This window comes from Pungitius pungitius, chromosome 7 (assembly GCF_949316345.1).
Source record: "Pungitius pungitius chromosome 7, fPunPun2.1, whole genome shotgun sequence".
Lineage (NCBI taxonomy): Eukaryota > Metazoa > Chordata > Actinopteri > Perciformes > Gasterosteidae > Pungitius > Pungitius pungitius.
The window spans coordinates 6,285,829-6,301,774 of NC_084906.1; the positions used below are offsets into that span (position 1 = coordinate 6,285,829).

General features: G+C 45.4%; 3 protein-coding genes across 4 annotated transcripts; 2 read left to right on the plus strand and 1 right to left on the minus strand.

Moving 5' to 3' along the window:
• Positions 1 to 521: 521 nt before the first annotated feature.
• boka (BCL2 family apoptosis regulator BOK a) lies at positions 522 to 7,099 on the plus strand. The gene is made up of 4 exons (XM_037470290.2): positions 522 to 1,215; positions 2,343 to 2,471; positions 4,569 to 4,732; positions 6,233 to 7,099. The coding sequence occupies exons 1-4, from the start codon at positions 1,002 to 1,004 to the stop codon at positions 6,356 to 6,358; spliced, it is 633 nt and encodes a 210-aa protein (XP_037326187.2). The 5' UTR covers positions 522 to 1,001; the 3' UTR covers positions 6,359 to 7,099.
• A 675-nt stretch (positions 7,100 to 7,774) lies between these two features.
• Positions 7,775 to 13,867, plus strand: atg4b (autophagy related 4B, cysteine peptidase). 2 transcript variants are annotated; one of them, XR_009956711.1, is made up of 13 exons: positions 7,775 to 7,878; positions 10,192 to 10,293; positions 10,384 to 10,455; positions 10,540 to 10,638; positions 10,798 to 10,899; positions 10,998 to 11,070; positions 11,290 to 11,369; positions 11,657 to 11,847; positions 12,337 to 12,415; positions 12,543 to 12,688; positions 12,854 to 12,896; positions 13,005 to 13,098; positions 13,190 to 13,235. XR_009956711.1 is itself a non-coding variant. In XM_037470286.2 (13 exons), exons 1-13 carry the CDS (start codon positions 7,869 to 7,871, stop codon positions 13,261 to 13,263), a joined length of 1,179 nt encoding a protein of 392 aa, XP_037326183.1. In that variant the 5' UTR covers positions 7,775 to 7,868; the 3' UTR covers positions 13,264 to 13,867. The 2 variants fall into 2 exon arrangements, 1 of the variants encoding a protein (XP_037326183.1); XM_037470286.2 differs by having other exon boundaries at positions 12,840 to 12,896; positions 13,190 to 13,867.
• On the minus strand, positions 13,776 to 15,681 carry dtymk (deoxythymidylate kinase (thymidylate kinase)). The gene is made up of 5 exons (XM_037470289.2): positions 15,398 to 15,681; positions 14,725 to 14,833; positions 14,453 to 14,543; positions 14,155 to 14,352; positions 13,776 to 14,068 (listed from the first exon to the last, which is right to left on the minus strand). The coding sequence occupies exons 1-5, from the start codon at positions 15,525 to 15,527 to the stop codon at positions 13,958 to 13,960; spliced, it is 639 nt and encodes a 212-aa protein (XP_037326186.2). The 5' UTR covers positions 15,528 to 15,681; the 3' UTR covers positions 13,776 to 13,957.
• Positions 15,682 to 15,946: the final 265 nt, after the last annotated feature.

Genomic DNA, 15,946 nt, shown 5'->3' on the forward strand with positions numbered 1-15,946 from the left:
CGTCCCCCCGGGCCAGAGATGACAATATTGCTCCCCTACCAAGGAAATTCAGTCAAGGGATTTTCTGTCTGGGGAGTGGAGATGTGTTCCTGCTCATCGTGTTTTGGAAGCACAATAATGATTATTAAAGACTTGCTAAAGCAATGAGTCTAAATGAGCTCTAGTGCTGTTAGTGGGTCATACAGGGAATGCATCACCCCCCCGCCCCCCCGCCCCTTGATGATGTCACAGTGATGTCACTTTTGCGGTAAGTTTGGAAAGGTGTGGAAGTTTATCTAGTCACAGAGATACAGATCAAAAGAAGTCATTGGCTGCATTGTGGGAAATGTCGGATTATGTGTTTGACCTGTAATTGGGACATAGATTGAGATTTTGATTACCTTTTGGACACAACAGCCCCAGAGCCGATTTAAGCAACAAGTGTGTGTGTGTGTGTGTGTGTGTGTGTGTGTGTGTGTGTGTGTGGGGGGGTGGGGCGGGCCATGTGTGTCCCCGCCTTTGGACTCCACAATAAGTGCCCTTAGAAGGAGAGCCCGTCACACTTTTAACTCAAGAGCTTCTTGATCTCTTTTCGATTTTAATGGGGGGGGGCAAATCTTTAGTTCCTGAATGTAAAATGATTCAAACCACCTCCCTGCTCAGCAGGTCAGAATGCAGGATCAAATGTTCTCGGATAAGTGACATCTGAATTGTCCATACCTTCAGTACTTCATCACAAGCTCCCGCACCGTCACGCAGCACTTCTGGACTCCGGCTCCCCCGCGTGCGTTTACGTAAGAGCCGCCGCTTTATTACGCAGCGACAGCTCCATCCGGGCCAATCAAAAGATGTCCGACAAACTAATCCGCGTGTTTAGTTATGCGCGATAATCTCCACAAGTGGTTCCAAGCAGCTGCAGCACGCGGACGGAGAAGGGCTCCCCGGCGCAGAGGTGGCCGCCCGGAGGGCAGCGGGAGGCGGCGGAAGGTGAGCAGCGCGGCGCAGTGCCGGCTGCCGGGGGCATGGACATGTTGCGCCGCTCGTCTGTGTTCGCGGCCGAAGTGTTTGACCGCTCGCCCACCGACAAGGAGCTGGTGTCTCAGGCTAAAGCGCTGTGCAGGGACTACATTCACTCCAGGCTCAACCGCGCCGGGATGGGCTGGTCGAAGCCCGAGGCCGGGCGGGTTGCGCCGAGCGGCGGGCTGGGAGACGTCTCCTCCGCCCTGCTGTGGCTGGGTGAGTTTGGGTTGAGTTATTTGGCAAGGTCCGCCAAACACTGGATGAACTGTGTGCTGGACCTGTCCCTTGTTATTTTTATGATAAATATTTATTTAAAAAAAAGAAAATGAAATGAATGAATTAAAACCTATTTGAATGATTGTTCGGACGCGGCCCATGACTTAAATTTGTAATGGGATGTTGGTTTAATGTGCAATAAAAACACGTTGAAGGGATTCCAAGGAAAATAAACATCCACGGTTTCATTTACGTAGTGTTTTCCCAGTATTAGGTGAGTGGGTTCAGAGGTTTCATTCTTCCATTTGTGGTTGTCACCCCACCTCCAGTTTAGTTGTGCAATTCACTGGAAAGTCAAAAAACAGACTGTTTATTAAAAGAAGACAACAGAGGGAATGTTTCATGGTCGGGAACACTTCCCAGCTCTGATCCAAACACACCATGTACACCATGGACTTTTGGACTTTGTTGCTTTAAATTACACTGGCTATTAAGTAATTCCAGGTTACAACAGAACATCTGCTATTCATACATTATATTTGTATGAAAATATTTTTTATATTTAAAAAAAATCTTGAAGAAATAGTTTGACATTTTAGAAAATCTGCTTTGTAGAGTGGATTTCGCTCGTGTTTGTGCCGTTAAGGCAAACATCGGAGGCTTCATGCTGCTCCTCGAACACCATGTCAGGGCTTTGTTACCATCGAAGCCACTCTGTCACGAGCTGCACCCCCTAGAGAACTATTATCTAACTTTTGGAAAAACTAAAAAAAAAAAGCTATTCCATAGAGAGACCCACTGAAGGGGCTTGGCGGATGAATCTAGGACACATTAAACCAGTGGAAATGGTTGAAAAAGCTAAAAAGTCCTGAGTGTAAAAGTGAAATGCCACATTACCTGCTGATCAAGACGGACTACAATGAAGCTAAGGAACAACACTATGAAGTCTCTCTACTTATCATTAAAGAGCAGAAGAAGCATCTTCAAGCATTTAGTAAAACCTGGACTTTTCCAGTCTAGCTTTGATTGCGTGGCTGGTCTAAAAGCAATTGAAGTCACTTATGAATCGACAATGTCAACCCTTCTCAAGGAGTTTACTCTCGTGTTTTTTTTCTCCCCCCCCCCAGGTGATGAGTTGGAGTACCTTCGACCCAACGTGTACCGCAACGTAGCGCGGCAGCTCAACATCACGGTGGCGTCAGAGAGCATTGTGTCCGATGCCTTCCTGGCGGTGGCTGCAGACATTTTCTCCACCGGTGCGTCCACATCAGTACCTCGTTGTATCGTAAATTGAGCCGTGTGTGCACGACTGTGTGACGGCAACCAGCTTTAGTGCTTTTGTTATCAGGTACACAAACTCGAAAACAAAGGAAGGTTAAAGAGCGTTCTGGCTGTTTTAGGGAAGTTCTTCTTCTTTGTCATCAAGAAGAGGGAACATAGCCTGAGACCAATGCAATAAAGAAATCCAAAAGTGTTGATAACCAGGTTACTCCTATACTTGTATTAGTCCTAGACATGTCCATAACTTCCTCTCCCCCTCAAAAATCAACTAATTCCAGCCAACCTTTTCCTATAAACACCCTTTTTTTTCAGGGCGCCTGGGGAATTCTCCAGTCTTAGCCGTTCTGTTGCAGTCGTTATCCCCTCACAGAAAAGGAGCTGCGGGGAAACCATTCAGTCCATATTAGGCCAACATGTCGACAGAGCGAGTGATTGTTACAGACAGTTTGGACCCCACCCACGGAGTTCAGTCCTCCGCTCCAGTTGGTTTATACCTTCGGGACTGTAACAAAGCAATATGCTGCAAAAGTAATCAGGGTTGTGTGGTCCTTTCAAACTGCGGTTACTCGGATAAATAGCACCAACGACCTCAATTTGAAAGAGCATAATTGCCTAAAGTGAAACAATGCTTTGGGATTTGGGCAGTCTAGACATGTCACTGTGAAGAGGAAGTCATGGGCAACAGCAGATAACTACCACAACCTTTTTGGATGCTTATGAGCTCAGTCACAAATGTCATGCTGCCTCACACATGGTCATCTACAGCTGAAACGCCTTTTCACACCGTGCATCCGCTTCTGAACCCTTCTAATTTAAATCAAAAGCTCCCCTCATGTACACCGAGCCTTTAGTGGCTCACTGTTTTGGTTCTATACCCCTCAACTTGACTCTTTTGGTTTATTATTTTCCCTCATGTGGCTTCTGAGCACAGATGTTTTCAGCTGATGGAACCTGTGTAAACTTCCTGTCTAGAGTCAATAGACGTTACGAAATGGGATATGAACTGACATTTCTTCGGTCATTTGACTGACACAGCAGAAAATGCCAATGCTTGTTGACTGTTACGGTGAATCGGTGGGCCGTAAACGTTCCCCAATTTAGCTGCCCCGCATGGACTGTGGGAGGAAGCGACAGAGAGAGAACCCACACAGGAATACATGCAACCCCCCGCCCCCCAGCCCAGAAAGCTGCTGAGCGGGGTTTGATCCCAGGACCTTCCGCTGTGAAAATTCAACTGTTAAAATGTGCTCTGCCTCTCTCTCTGCTTTGTAATATCTCCACTTCACGTTTGAGGTAATTCTGCAACTTGCTGTAAGTTGGTTAAGTTTAGATTCAGACAGTCACCCTGGCAACAGTAGAAAAACAAATTGCCCCAACTGTGACCACCTGGTACATTGAAATAAATGGATGTGTCCATTCTTCACCTTTTAATGCCTCTGGGAAGACACAGACTTGTGAAACAAAACTGGTGGACCGTGTGTGCCTGCCGAAACACAAATTGATATCGTTAGCATAAGCTATCAGCCTTGTGTATTTCTTTCTTCATTTTTAAAAGGTAAACCTTTTATCTATAATATAAATTGGACAGCAGCATTCCACGTGCGCACGGTGGAGAGCGTCATTCTGCAAATTCCAGATCTCTCAGTCAAAGAGAAACATGACCTCCGTTTACGAGATCCTGGGAATGAATCGGACGACCGAGGCAGAAGATGGATGGAGTCAGGGGCTCCTTTTGGAATCCGTTCAGACATGTAAACACTCCAGAAAGAGTCTGAAGCTTTGACTGTAAATGGTGCTGCGGCAAAAAGTCTCAACAACTGAACTAAGTCGGAAAAAATGATCTGCTCACTAATCTAGCGAGTCGAACCGTCTGACTGCTGCCCAGAGCCTTGTGTTTGGCTTTTCTTCTCTGCGGGACAGACGGGCATGTGGGCCCCCCCCCCGCCTGCTGAGGTTTTAGAGTTTGTTCATCCGTCCCCGGATAAAAGCTGCTCGCAGCGTTTGGCTTCAGTAACAAGACTACTCCCAAATATCCACTGCTGTTGGTCAGATGTTGTGTTTCTCCTTGTCAGGTGTGACGTGGGGGAAGGTGGTGTCTCTGTACGCCGTGGCAGGAGCCCTGGCTGTGGACTGTGTTCGCCACGGCCACCCGGCCATTGTCCATACCATTGTGGACTGCATGGGGGAGTTTGTCCGCAAGAGCCTGACCACCTGGCTGAAGAGGAGAGGGGGCTGGGTAAGGGGGCGAATTGTTCATTTAAACTGTTCCATTGCTAACGAAGTACCGCTCAGGCCTTTGCTCTCTCACGGTGGCAAACTGAAGGCATGTGGGTATTCTACAGGTCGTTTAGCTGACGCTTCTATCCAAAGCGACTTGCGTTACATTTGACCCATGGCTTACATTTTGACACTTCGACATGGCACATGGGGCAGTTGGGATTCGGACCATCAACCTTGTGGCTCGCAGCGCATCACATACTCCATGCACCACCATCGCACAAATTCTACCGTTTGTGGCAAAGTGAGTTAAGCCCACTATAAAAAAAAAAGTGAAACATTTTCCAAGTGGATTAAAATTGGCGGCATCCTCATGCTCTGAAAAGTGATGCTTAAGTGCCTTCAACTTTCATTTCTGACCAATACGGGGGGGGGGGGGGGGGGGGGCGACTCCTCGGGTTGCAGGAAGGAGTTTGGTTGTATCTATGAGAAAATAGCTCTACTTCTCTAACATATCAAATTGTACACATTATATTTCTGATTGACTGTTATCTTTAAGTTGTCCATGTATTGGTCTCACAGTTAACTGTAACCTGTCGGTTGCTCTTGGCTCCAACCTCTCCTTTTTGGTTGAAAAGAATAAGATGGCAACAGTGATGCCAAGTTTGAGGCTTCTAAAATGCAGTCTACAAACTAATGGCTAATATGGTACCACGTCCACTTCTTATATACAGTCTGTGGTCCAAAACATGTTACATGTTTGACTTTTTTGGATCAATTTAGCAAAAAAGCATCAATCAAGTTACCAACTGGCAGAATTGGTAACTTGACTGATCCTTTTTTGCTCTTGCGTATTGACAATGTAACACCTACATCCTTTCCATAGCCACAGGCGGCATAGTTGAGTTCTGATAAAACCCGGAGAGACAACAAAGCCAACCGTAAGGAACAAGGCCTGGCAACGCTCCACTGCCCCGCTCTGCTGGAAAGGGCACAAGCGAACCCATGCGCCCGTGCATTTGCAGACGTGGCGGCCGGGCCGGTTTTGTTTTGAAGGCAAGTGGAGTGTGACAAAATGAGGAGCGAGGCATTGTATGACTGGGCTCACGAGCACAAATGAGGTACCTGTCCCACTCTAAACTCAGACGATATTATTTCCACACCGGCGCGTGAGAAAAGCTAAATAACAATCTGTGATGTGACGGATCTGAGGAGGGAGAAGTGTTTAGTGTCCGTGTTTGACACTTAAAACTGTGCTCTCTGGGAAATCTCATTGTCTACAAAATTACTCGTTACATGAGTCGTTTTCTCGAGTAAGCATTGCAGCGGTTGCTGTGTGGGCTTTGGTATTGAAAAAAAAAAACCTTTTTAGGGCAAATCGGGACGTCGTTGCGGGTGCTCAGCGTACTGACAAATCAAGAGCAGATGTTGGGATTTCATGTTTTTTTTTTATTCCCTCTTGTTCCATTCCACAGTCTGAAATCATTATGTGAGCTCTGTGTCTTCTCTGCCGCCACAGGTGGATGTCACGAAATGCGTGGTGAACACTGATCCCAGCTTCCGCTCTCACTGGCTGGTGTCCGCCGTCTGCGCCTTCGGACACTACCTGAAGGCCACCGTGTTGTACCTCCTCAGAGACACGTGAACTACAGTCACACACGGGGCACACGCTGTGCAGACTGACCGACACTGCACCCCGCCAGCGACACAGCACTCTACAAAAGCTTTTACTGCTTCGGATGATGTTTACACTTGTTTGCACTGAGCCTTCATCCACGAACGACCATCCCTTCAACAAAAAAAAAAAAAGGCTTTCCGCGCCTCTGCTTCCAATGCGAGATTGTCTATTCATTGTCAATGGTAAGGTTATGGCACACTTTTGACACAAATGCATAAAATCACCCGCTCTTGAGGTTTTTAGCTTTTCGTTTGTTCCACAATCAGCAGAACTGCTCATTCATTGTGCTTCTTGTTTGTCAGAGTCTTGGCTGTCCCTAGTGGTCAGAAATGGTAACTACTGTACGTGCTTGTACTGAAATCTCAACTTCTCTTGGGGGTGGCAAACGTGGCACAGAAGATCAGTGCACGCCAGACAGCTAGAAAAGCATGTTTTCCTTTAATCGCGGCTCTGTACGAAAATGATTAAGTTATGTTATTTCCAAAGATAATTTGGGGAACAATATTTGATCGTCTATGCTTGTCCCCTCCCTCAAGATTTGTATTGTGTTTCCGCCATCACTTGCAGGAACGTTTGAAAAGGGGACCAAATAGTTACGATTGCCTCTGTGGTTATTAGTGAGTAAATATTGTCTCTAACAACACTTGTTGTTTGATGTTATTCTGTATACAAAGGTAGAAAAAAATTAAAGTTAATATTCACACATTGCCAACTTGTTCTAATCATTTTCAGAAGTGAAATGAAATGTTTTCACCGGAGTTCCTTCGACTTATACATGTTTAAAATTAGGAAACACCAGGTTATATTATTTACGCTTTCATCCCTACTCACGACTTAGTTTTGAATAATTTTAAGCAAATAGAAATATTTGGAAATAATGATACATTTGAAACTATACGATGACCCCCCCCCCCTTCCTCACCCAGTAATGTTTGCACAGTCCCTAATGAGTCTGATGAATCAAGCCTATGACATGTATGTCTATACTTCATTGTCCACTGTGAGTACACCATTTCTGTAGTGTAATTGCATTAAAGTTTCTAAATACATTTTGTCCAAGCAAGAGCACTTTGATGACATTTAATTTTGTATGAATAACTTATTACAGGAATAACTTTGATATGGCACGTAGCACTAGGGGGTAACACGCGTGTGAGTCAATTGGAACTGTAAATATGAAAAATAATAAAATGGTTTTAACAACAATTTTTCAAGCAATACATTATTTTGTAAACTATGTGTGGCAGCTATTTTAAGTGCACCATTTTAAATTAAAAAAACGTTAATTTAATTGTAGGCTAGTAATTTTTCAGCCACTACCGATTGGTTTGGGGAACGTGACTCCATTCCCATTTTGATTGGATATGAATAAAAATGTCCCGCCTCCTGGCAAACACCTCAGCAGGACACTGCTCCCATTGGTCCGCCCGGTCAGAGTCTGGAGAACAACAAACCAGCTAGGGTGAAGACCGTCGGGATGGATGCAGGTAAACGAGATTTATACAGTACAATAGCATGTATTTCTCTCATTCACCAAGCCCCTATTGCCAAAAAAACTAATCACAACAACACCACACCGCACCTGGTCACACATTCCCAGCTTTGTCGTGAAGAATTGCCAACTCCAGCTGCCAGCCCAACACATCCCACTGCTTTGTAGCCTCGGTGGCGTTAGCCTGCTAACATGATGACTAAAGCTACATGCTAACCAGCGGTAGCTGGCTGTTATTGCTCAATGTGGTGGATTCCCCTCTTTGACAGCTCGCTGCACTGCCTTAAAACTGCTTGTTATCGGTTAACGTGTCGTCTTTGGTCGTCGTTAAGTTTCACTGTTCATAATATGCCTCCCGTCCTCGGGCGGACTGTTTATGCTAACGTTATGTTACGTTACGCCCAAGAAGAATACAGCAGTCAATGCACTGTCACTCACCATCGCATCAGCTATTAGGCTAACGCTGCTAATAGCCAGGAGAGCAATACTCACGTACTTTATTAACTTGACACTCTTCGGGGAATACGAGCGGACTTGTATTGCATTCCCGTCTCCTTCGACTGCAAATACACGAGCCTCCAAGTTAAATGTTAGCTTTCTGGGTCCCGGCTAACTGAAGTAACAGATGCCGTCAGTAAGCTAGCTATTCAACTTTTCCTCTGTTATTAGTTACTGCCACTTTCTTGGGCTTTCGTCAGCGAAAATTCATTTTTTAACGTTGCATCGAAAATGTGAATGGCTACGGGCACCAGTTAGTCAAACTCCGATGCTTCTTTAAGGGAAAGTTTACACTTTTAATGGTGTCCACTATCCGGCTTTTATCCCAGTATTTCTAACTTGATTGCTGTTTACCATCGCACCTACTTCCTTGTTTACTGACTAGATGATTGCACCAGGGAGATGTATGTTTAGGTATATGTATGATATAAGTGAGCCTTTTTTGTGTCTTGCATGTTAAAAAAAAACATGTTACGTCGCAAGACTGTGAATCAATAATTGAAAGCTAGAATTACATAATGTAATTGTGACGGCCAAGGTCCAAGAAATAACAATATCCTGCTGCATTATGGGAAATGCATTTGTAGTTTATTTGAGCTTTTACCAATGACTAATGCATTTGTAGTTTATTTGAGCTTTTACCAAAGACTAAAAGTCGGGATGTCTTTGCATCCACTGCAACAACGCAACAGTCTCTTCCAAGCCTCGATTCTAATTAATACAATATCAAGTTTCTTGAGTGCCCCATCACATGGTATTATTTTTATTTACCATGAAATACATTTGTCAGGAAGACGTGAAGATTCCTCTTTTCCCTACTCTCGTAGCAAACAGAAATAGACCTTTCTCACAACTTCCGTATTTGTTACCGGAAACACGCAGTCGTCGTGGTAATCTACTTCCTGTTTGGTCAGGGCAACGGCGGTAAACAAATGGCGCCAGCAACCAGCAAGAGTTGTTGTAGCGCACCGGGCTCTTCTTGTTATTCCCAAAAGCGGCCGAATCTGTCGTTTCATTCCTTCACTGTTGATGGTGATGTTCGACGAAAATGGAAGTTCTCCGGCGGGATGAAGGACCAAACTTTAGCCTTAAAAAGGGCAGCACTTGTGTCTGCAGCAGACGCTTTACTTCAGATGACTACGTTGCAGGGATCACTGTCTCTGGCCCTTTTCCTTGGAACGAAAAAGGGAGCCTGTGTGTGAGCGGGGCCAAAAACATCTGCATTCGGCTAATATTATTGTCGCTACACACAAGACGTTCACTTAGACAACCATACAGAACCAATTGATTCAATAATGCTTCATTAACTGCAGACTATAGTGCCTTAGTAAGGTATTCTATATCCTCTATACTCTATATATACATTATGTCTAAGTGGACACGCTAATGATTTGTGATTCTAGTTAACAGTTCATTAGGTAACGGTGAGGCTGATCACTCTCACTTAAGTTACCGTGATACTGATGGACAAATTCCTCATGAAAAACTTTATTTATTTTGTTATTTTTTGTGACAGAGTTTTCCAACGTCAGCAAATGTAATAGTAGGTACATCTGTGAGCAAAGTTGTGAAGACTCAGAGAGTCTCGGATCCATTTTCTCCTGATGTGTTGACGCTTGAAGTCCACTTCCACATTGATTACGCATTTCCGGTTATTGTGAAAAAGGCCTATAAAGATTACAAGTTTTAGAAAAAAGATGGATGTATATTAAAACATCCTTCCCGGATGTAACTGTGAATTTTCTTAAGCAATCCTAATTCAAATCGGTGCTCCAACTGTTCTCGCTCTGATTCTTGACCTCTTCTGCAGCAACCTTGACATACGACACACTTCGCTTTGGAGAGTTTGAAGATTTTCCCGAGACCTCAGAGCCTGTGTGGATCTTGGGGAAAGAATATAATGCACTCACAGGTAGGACTGTAGATTATAAGTTCTAAGGATCAGACATAGACTTTTCCCTGAATTTGTCTTGTAACATAGTCATATCTGGTCCTCATTTAGAAAAAGATGCGATTTTATCAGACGTCACTTCACGACTGTGGTTCACATACAGAAAAAACTTCCCACCCATTGGTAAGTGAAGATTTGTGTTTTAGTTGAGCTCCTAATCTTGTGTACTTACAGTGATCTCCTGCTTGATCGTTGGATGTGTTACAGGTGGGACAGGACCAACGTCAGACACAGGATGGGGATGCATGTTACGGTGCGGCCAGATGATCCTAGGCGAGGCCTTGGTGTGTACACACGTAGGCAGAGGTAAGACATCCTTTCAAATACTACAAAAAACAAGAAAAATGTACCTCCCTTGATTGCAGATAGCTAAAGATACACATAGATGAAAGCCAGTTATCTCACGGCGTGGCGTCTTCTCCAGTAACGAGACTACAGGCTTGATAACTTGCTTGGTGTTCTCAGATTGGAGATGGGCCAGAGGCCAGGAACAAAGAGAAGAGTACATCAGTATTCTCAATGCCTTCATCGACAAGAAAGACAGCTATTATTCCATCCATCAAATCGGTGAGTAGTGACTGTCAGACCCAAACAATTTGATATTTTTTTTATTAATTTAGGCAGGAAAGGGTTTGTGTCACGTTGTTGTTATTTTTGTTCTGCAGCCCAAATGGGAGTTGGAGAGGGAAAGCCCATAGGCCAGTGGTATGGACCGAACACAGTGGCCCAGGTTCTAAAGTAAGTACTGTAGCAAAACAACACACCGCTAATGTTTTTGGTATTGATTTTTCTTATCAGTAACTGCATTATATTTGAAATAAAAATGAAAAAAAGCAAATGTAATGCAGTTACTGTCGTAGCTTCAGAACCGGAAGGACATATCAGCATATGCTGTACACCTGAGGAGGTTCAAATGGATTTTAGTGTGACTCCCTCAGTGTGCCGCCTTGCTTTTAGGAAGCTGGCGGTGTTTGATACGTGGAGCAGACTGGTCGTACACGTGGCGATGGACAACACCGTGGTCATCGAGGAGATCAGTGAGTGCCCTTTGAATGAAACGCCGGGTTAAACTGCGGCTCATGCTGCGATGGTTTGCGCATGCAGTACTTCAGCTAAACATTGCATTTTACAAGATAAAGTTTAAGGTGGAAAACAGACACAAATGTGAGTTGGAGTGAAGGAAACAAGTTCATCCGACACTAGCATGTTAATGCCTTTGCCATGTGCACATATGCACAGCGGCGTTATGCAAAGGGCTTTAATCCTTTTCTACAAGGTTACTGCAGCGTTATTTCTAGTTCTGGTTTTGTCTTGTTTGCGACAGAGCGCCTCTGCATGCCTTGGCTGGACGCCGCCTGTTGCGAACCGGAGGGCGCCGGGGAGCTCAACGGCTGCCGGGAGGGGGCGTGTGCGCTGGCGGAGGAGGAGACGGCCCTCTGGAAGCCTCTGGTCCTACTCATCCCCCTCAGGCTGGGCCTGAGCGACATAAACGAGGCCTACATCGAAACCCTCAAGGTGAAGGACCACTAGGGTTAAAACAAAGATTTTCCCGATCTTAGACAGCCAGGGATCCACGTACATGTTATGGGTTATCATTAGTTGTTTGGAGTTGCATTACTCCTTACAGTAATGTCACTTTTAATGTACACACTCACACATCACCAAGCTTAAGAAGTAGATATTGCATTCTCAGCCTCATTTATAGGGGGGGGAATTAAAGATACCCTTTACTTAGGTACGTAGCGGAGGTTATACTGTGACCCATTGTTTTGCCTCAACATTGTGTGTTGGGTTTTCTGATGTGCTTGCTGTAGATCTGCCCTTTTAATGCCGCTTAACTTCCACTAAAACTCGGATGAACGGGGAAAGGAAATGACGGCAAACCAAAGAGAATGTTTGCACTGTCATTTAAATGTTGTTTGCACTAACCGGGCCACAAGGTGACTGCAGAGGCCGAGGCAGGTACAGCTGGGGTAAGATAAACCCTCTCGTCTCTCTTCACAGCAATGCTTCATGCTGCCTCAGTCGCTGGGTGTTATTGGGGGGAAACCCAACAGTGCCCATTACTTCATTGGTTATGTCGGTATGTCTGGTCTCTGTGTTTGTGAAATAAACACTCAGCTGTGCACCGCACACTCACCATATTAATTCGACTCACACTAAGGGGATTCATCCGATTGTGAATCTTCCGTTTTATTTTTTTCCTTCAGGAGAAGAACTCATCTATTTAGACCCGCACACCACTCAGCCTGCGGTGGATCCATGCGACGACGGCCAGGTCCCCGACGAGACGTACCACTGTCAGCACCCGCCCTGCCGCATGCACATCTGTGAGCTGGACCCATCCATCGCAGCGGTAGGAATAAATAGGGGCGATATTTTAACCTTTAAAAAAATATATAACACATTTGTTTGTTTCAAAGTGCGTGGTTTCATTTTTTTTAAAAATTGATTTCTCTAACAGTAGCTCAGTGGTCTGTAGCTTATTGTCTTCTGGTGTCCACCAGGGTTTCTTCTGCAGAACAGAGGACGAGTTTGACGACTGGTGTATGCGCATAAGAAGGGTACGTTTCCGTGAACACTGCTCTCTTGTCGCGCCCCGAGCGGTGCTTGAATGACGCCACTGTCAGAGAAAGCGTGTGCGTCATGATGTGATGCTACTTCTGTTCTAGCTGTCCTGCAACAGAGGGGGCCTGCCCATGTTTGAACTGGTGGACAGTCAGCCCTCTCACATGGTCAGCGTGGATGCCCTCAACCTTACTCCTGGTAAATGAAAATAAAAACCTACTCTTCCAACAACAACAAAATCGGTGAATGAATGAATTTCGAAGATCTTTCTTTTACGTTTGCTTCCCAGATTTCTCCGACTCGGACCGGTTGGAGCGCTTCTTTGATTCAGAAGACGAGGAGTTTGAGATCCTTTCCCTGTGAGGAACACACGAACAATGATTTACTATTGTGGACAGTCGGCGCGAAAGATTCTCTGTATCAGAAGGGGAAGCCTGAAGGGGACAAATATTAACTCAAGACCTCTTGAGCCCGTCCAGCTCCAATGGTGTGGTCAGTGTGTGTGTGTGTGTGTGTGTCTGTCACACAGCGTTCTTCACCGCTCTGTGTGTGCGTCGACCCCTCACAGAAGCCGGAGCCGGAGCTCAGGATAAATTCTGTATGCACATCACCACATCGCGCGCGCGTTTCCATTCGAGTCTTAACACTTTAAATGTTTATTCTGAAGTGATATGGTGCCTTTTCCTGACTCCAGAAGTTAAATTGCCATAACAGTTTTATGTTGTATAGAAACCCCAATGGCTTAAACGCGGTTTGTCACTAACAGCTCCAGTCTGGAACGGCCTGCAATGAAACCAAATCAAATCTGCAGACGATTTGCATTAACTGTTCATGCAAAGTATCCTTGCCATGTTTGAAAGAAACTCATGCGCTACTTCATTTGAAAGATTATTTATTTAATCAACGCTGCATAAAGAATACACATGTAAAGAGGTTAGAAAAAATAAAGTCAGCATCTGGTATTTGACACTGGTTCGTCTCTTCCTTTTCAAGACGGAATCAAATCATATTTGCATTAAAACATACAGGGTTTTTAAAAAAATAAGCGCTCCCAAGCTCACTTCCACAGCTCTCCGAGCGGCAGGCTCTGCGCCGCGCTGACTGTGTCGAGGCTGTGTCTGGTGATACTCTTGTGCACGTCGTCGACACTCTGAGAAGCATCGATCACCTGCAGCAGAGAACGCACAACGTTTATTGCATCGGGAATATAGTCGACATCCGAGATTAAACAAGCAACCCGGACCGGCCTCGTACCTGCCAGTTGATGGTGGAATCCTTCCTCAGCTCTTCAAACTGCTGTTGAACCGCTCTTTGGAAAGCACTGGTCTCGTACCTCTCCTCTCCGAACTGCCCCCTCAGAGCGGCCTCGGCCGAACTGAGCTGCAGGAACATCACCAGGTCCGGCAGTGGCAGCCCCACGTCGGGTTTCATGCACCAGTCCAGACTGAAACCCTGAAGGAGGAGACGAACACGCTCAAACGTGCTCCTCGCCAATGTGCGTGCACACACACACACACAAATCAAGCGGTCTGATGGTGAAGACGGGACTCACCGGCTTGGCACTTGTGAACGCCGCTCCGGAGAAGGCGTACCGATCCACGACGAGAGTGATGCCTTGCTCCAGCTTCTCCTTCATCAGAGGCCTGCAGCCACGATGGTTAGAAGTATGCTGCATTTAAGCGCTCAATGTTTACAACAACATTTAACATCTTGGATGGAAGGACATGTGCATTTACTCAAAGTTCTGTGGTTTAAAGAAAATGATAAAAGCTGGCTCTCCCTCTTTTTTGTAGCTGCCTGGACGTCCACGTTAACTCGACTTACACTCGCTCCCAGCGGTTGGCGGAGAACAGCAGATGCACCGTGTGGTCCTCCAAGTCACTCTTCTTCTCCAGGTAGGCGCTTATCAGCTGTCCGATGGTGGTGCTCCGGTCTGACACAGCAACGGAACAAGACCAACATTAAGCCTCGTATTACAACAGCAACACGCAGGGTTGACACACATTTCGACTTTTAACAACATTTGCATGACCAAACATGCAAAATTGTGAAAATGTAGTATTTAAAACTAACTGAATTACATTGCATTCAAAGTACCATTCAATTAAGCCCCAAGAAACGTTTACAATTATCCACTAGGGATGGGTATTTTACCTAAAACGGAATCTATAACAGTTAATTGGAATTTGGGCATTTTAGATCCATGCTCATTGTGCAGGAACTAAAGATACGTAACATAATTGAAAAGCATTTATGTTGGATTGACACTCTGTTTATTGACAGCTCAATGACAAACACCGAGGGGAACCACGCTACACGCGGGGCCGAGGAGAGAGAGCTCTACTCCGGGGGGGGGTCCTGTGGTAGCACCGCTAGCAGCAGCAGCAGCTTCCTGCCGTCCGCTTCCTTTATCGTTAAGTGTTTTGCCATCACATCTTTCCTTCCCCGTGACTTTTCACGGTTTTTCATGACCGTACGAATCCTTAAAATGTCTCACCGGGGAATCTCATCATCTCCGCGGGGCGGCCGCTCTGCTGCAGCGCGTGGACTAGTCTCGTGCACTGCGTGGTTTTGCCGGCCTTGTCCACTCCCTCCAGCACGATGAGCGCTCCTCTGGCACACGCCATCACGGGACCCGGGTCCTCAGCACGGTGCCGTGGGCTTAACGAACGAGCTTCGTGGCTAAATCTAAGCCCGCGGAGAAAACGGTAGCTTTCGCTTCACCATCTGCACCACGTTTGGTTCAAGCTAGCTGTGACTTCCGAAGGAAACTACGGAAGCCCCGGCTTGGGGGGGTTGAAGAAGTTGCGACCATTATTAAAATAAAATCATCAACAAGAAATGGTAACTTTTTTTTAGAAGATTAGATTATTCAACTAAATATGATAGGGGATACGTTATATTATCGTTATCATCTTATATGCAATACTTTCTAATCATCCTATTCCATAACATCACAAACATAATATTGAACTCATTTGATATGGTCCAAAATGAAATAGTTGCCACGCAGATTCCTTTAATCTGCACACATGCGATATCCCGT

Excerpts from the sequence above, each read along its gene's own strand:
- boka (XM_037470290.2), top strand. The coding sequence starts at position 1,002 with ATGGACATGTTGCGCCGCTCGTCTGTGTTCGCGGCCGAAGTGTTTGAC. Across the intron at positions 1,216-2,342 it reads CTCCGCCCTGCTGTGGCTGG|GTGATGAGTTGGAGTACCTT; the intron begins GTGAGTTTGGGT and ends CCCCCCCCCCAG. Across the intron at positions 4,733-6,232 it reads TGAAGAGGAGAGGGGGCTGG|GTGGATGTCACGAAATGCGT; the intron begins GTAAGGGGGCGA and ends CTGCCGCCACAG.
- atg4b (XM_037470286.2), top strand. Across the intron at positions 10,294-10,383 it reads AGAATATAATGCACTCACAG|AAAAAGATGCGATTTTATCA; the intron begins GTAGGACTGTAG and ends GTCCTCATTTAG. Across the intron at positions 13,099-13,189 it reads TGCCCTCAACCTTACTCCTG|ATTTCTCCGACTCGGACCGG; the intron begins GTAAATGAAAAT and ends TTTGCTTCCCAG.
- dtymk (XM_037470289.2), bottom strand. The coding sequence starts at position 15,527 with ATGGCGTGTGCCAGAGGAGCGCTCATCGTGCTGGAGGGAGTGGACAAG. Across the intron at positions 14,834-15,397 it reads GGAGATGATGAGATTCCCCG|ACCGGAGCACCACCATCGGA; the intron begins GTGAGACATTTT and ends TTGCTGTGTCAG. Across the intron at positions 14,544-14,724 it reads GCCAACCGCTGGGAGCGAGT|GCCTCTGATGAAGGAGAAGC; the intron begins GTAAGTCGAGTT and ends TCGTGGCTGCAG.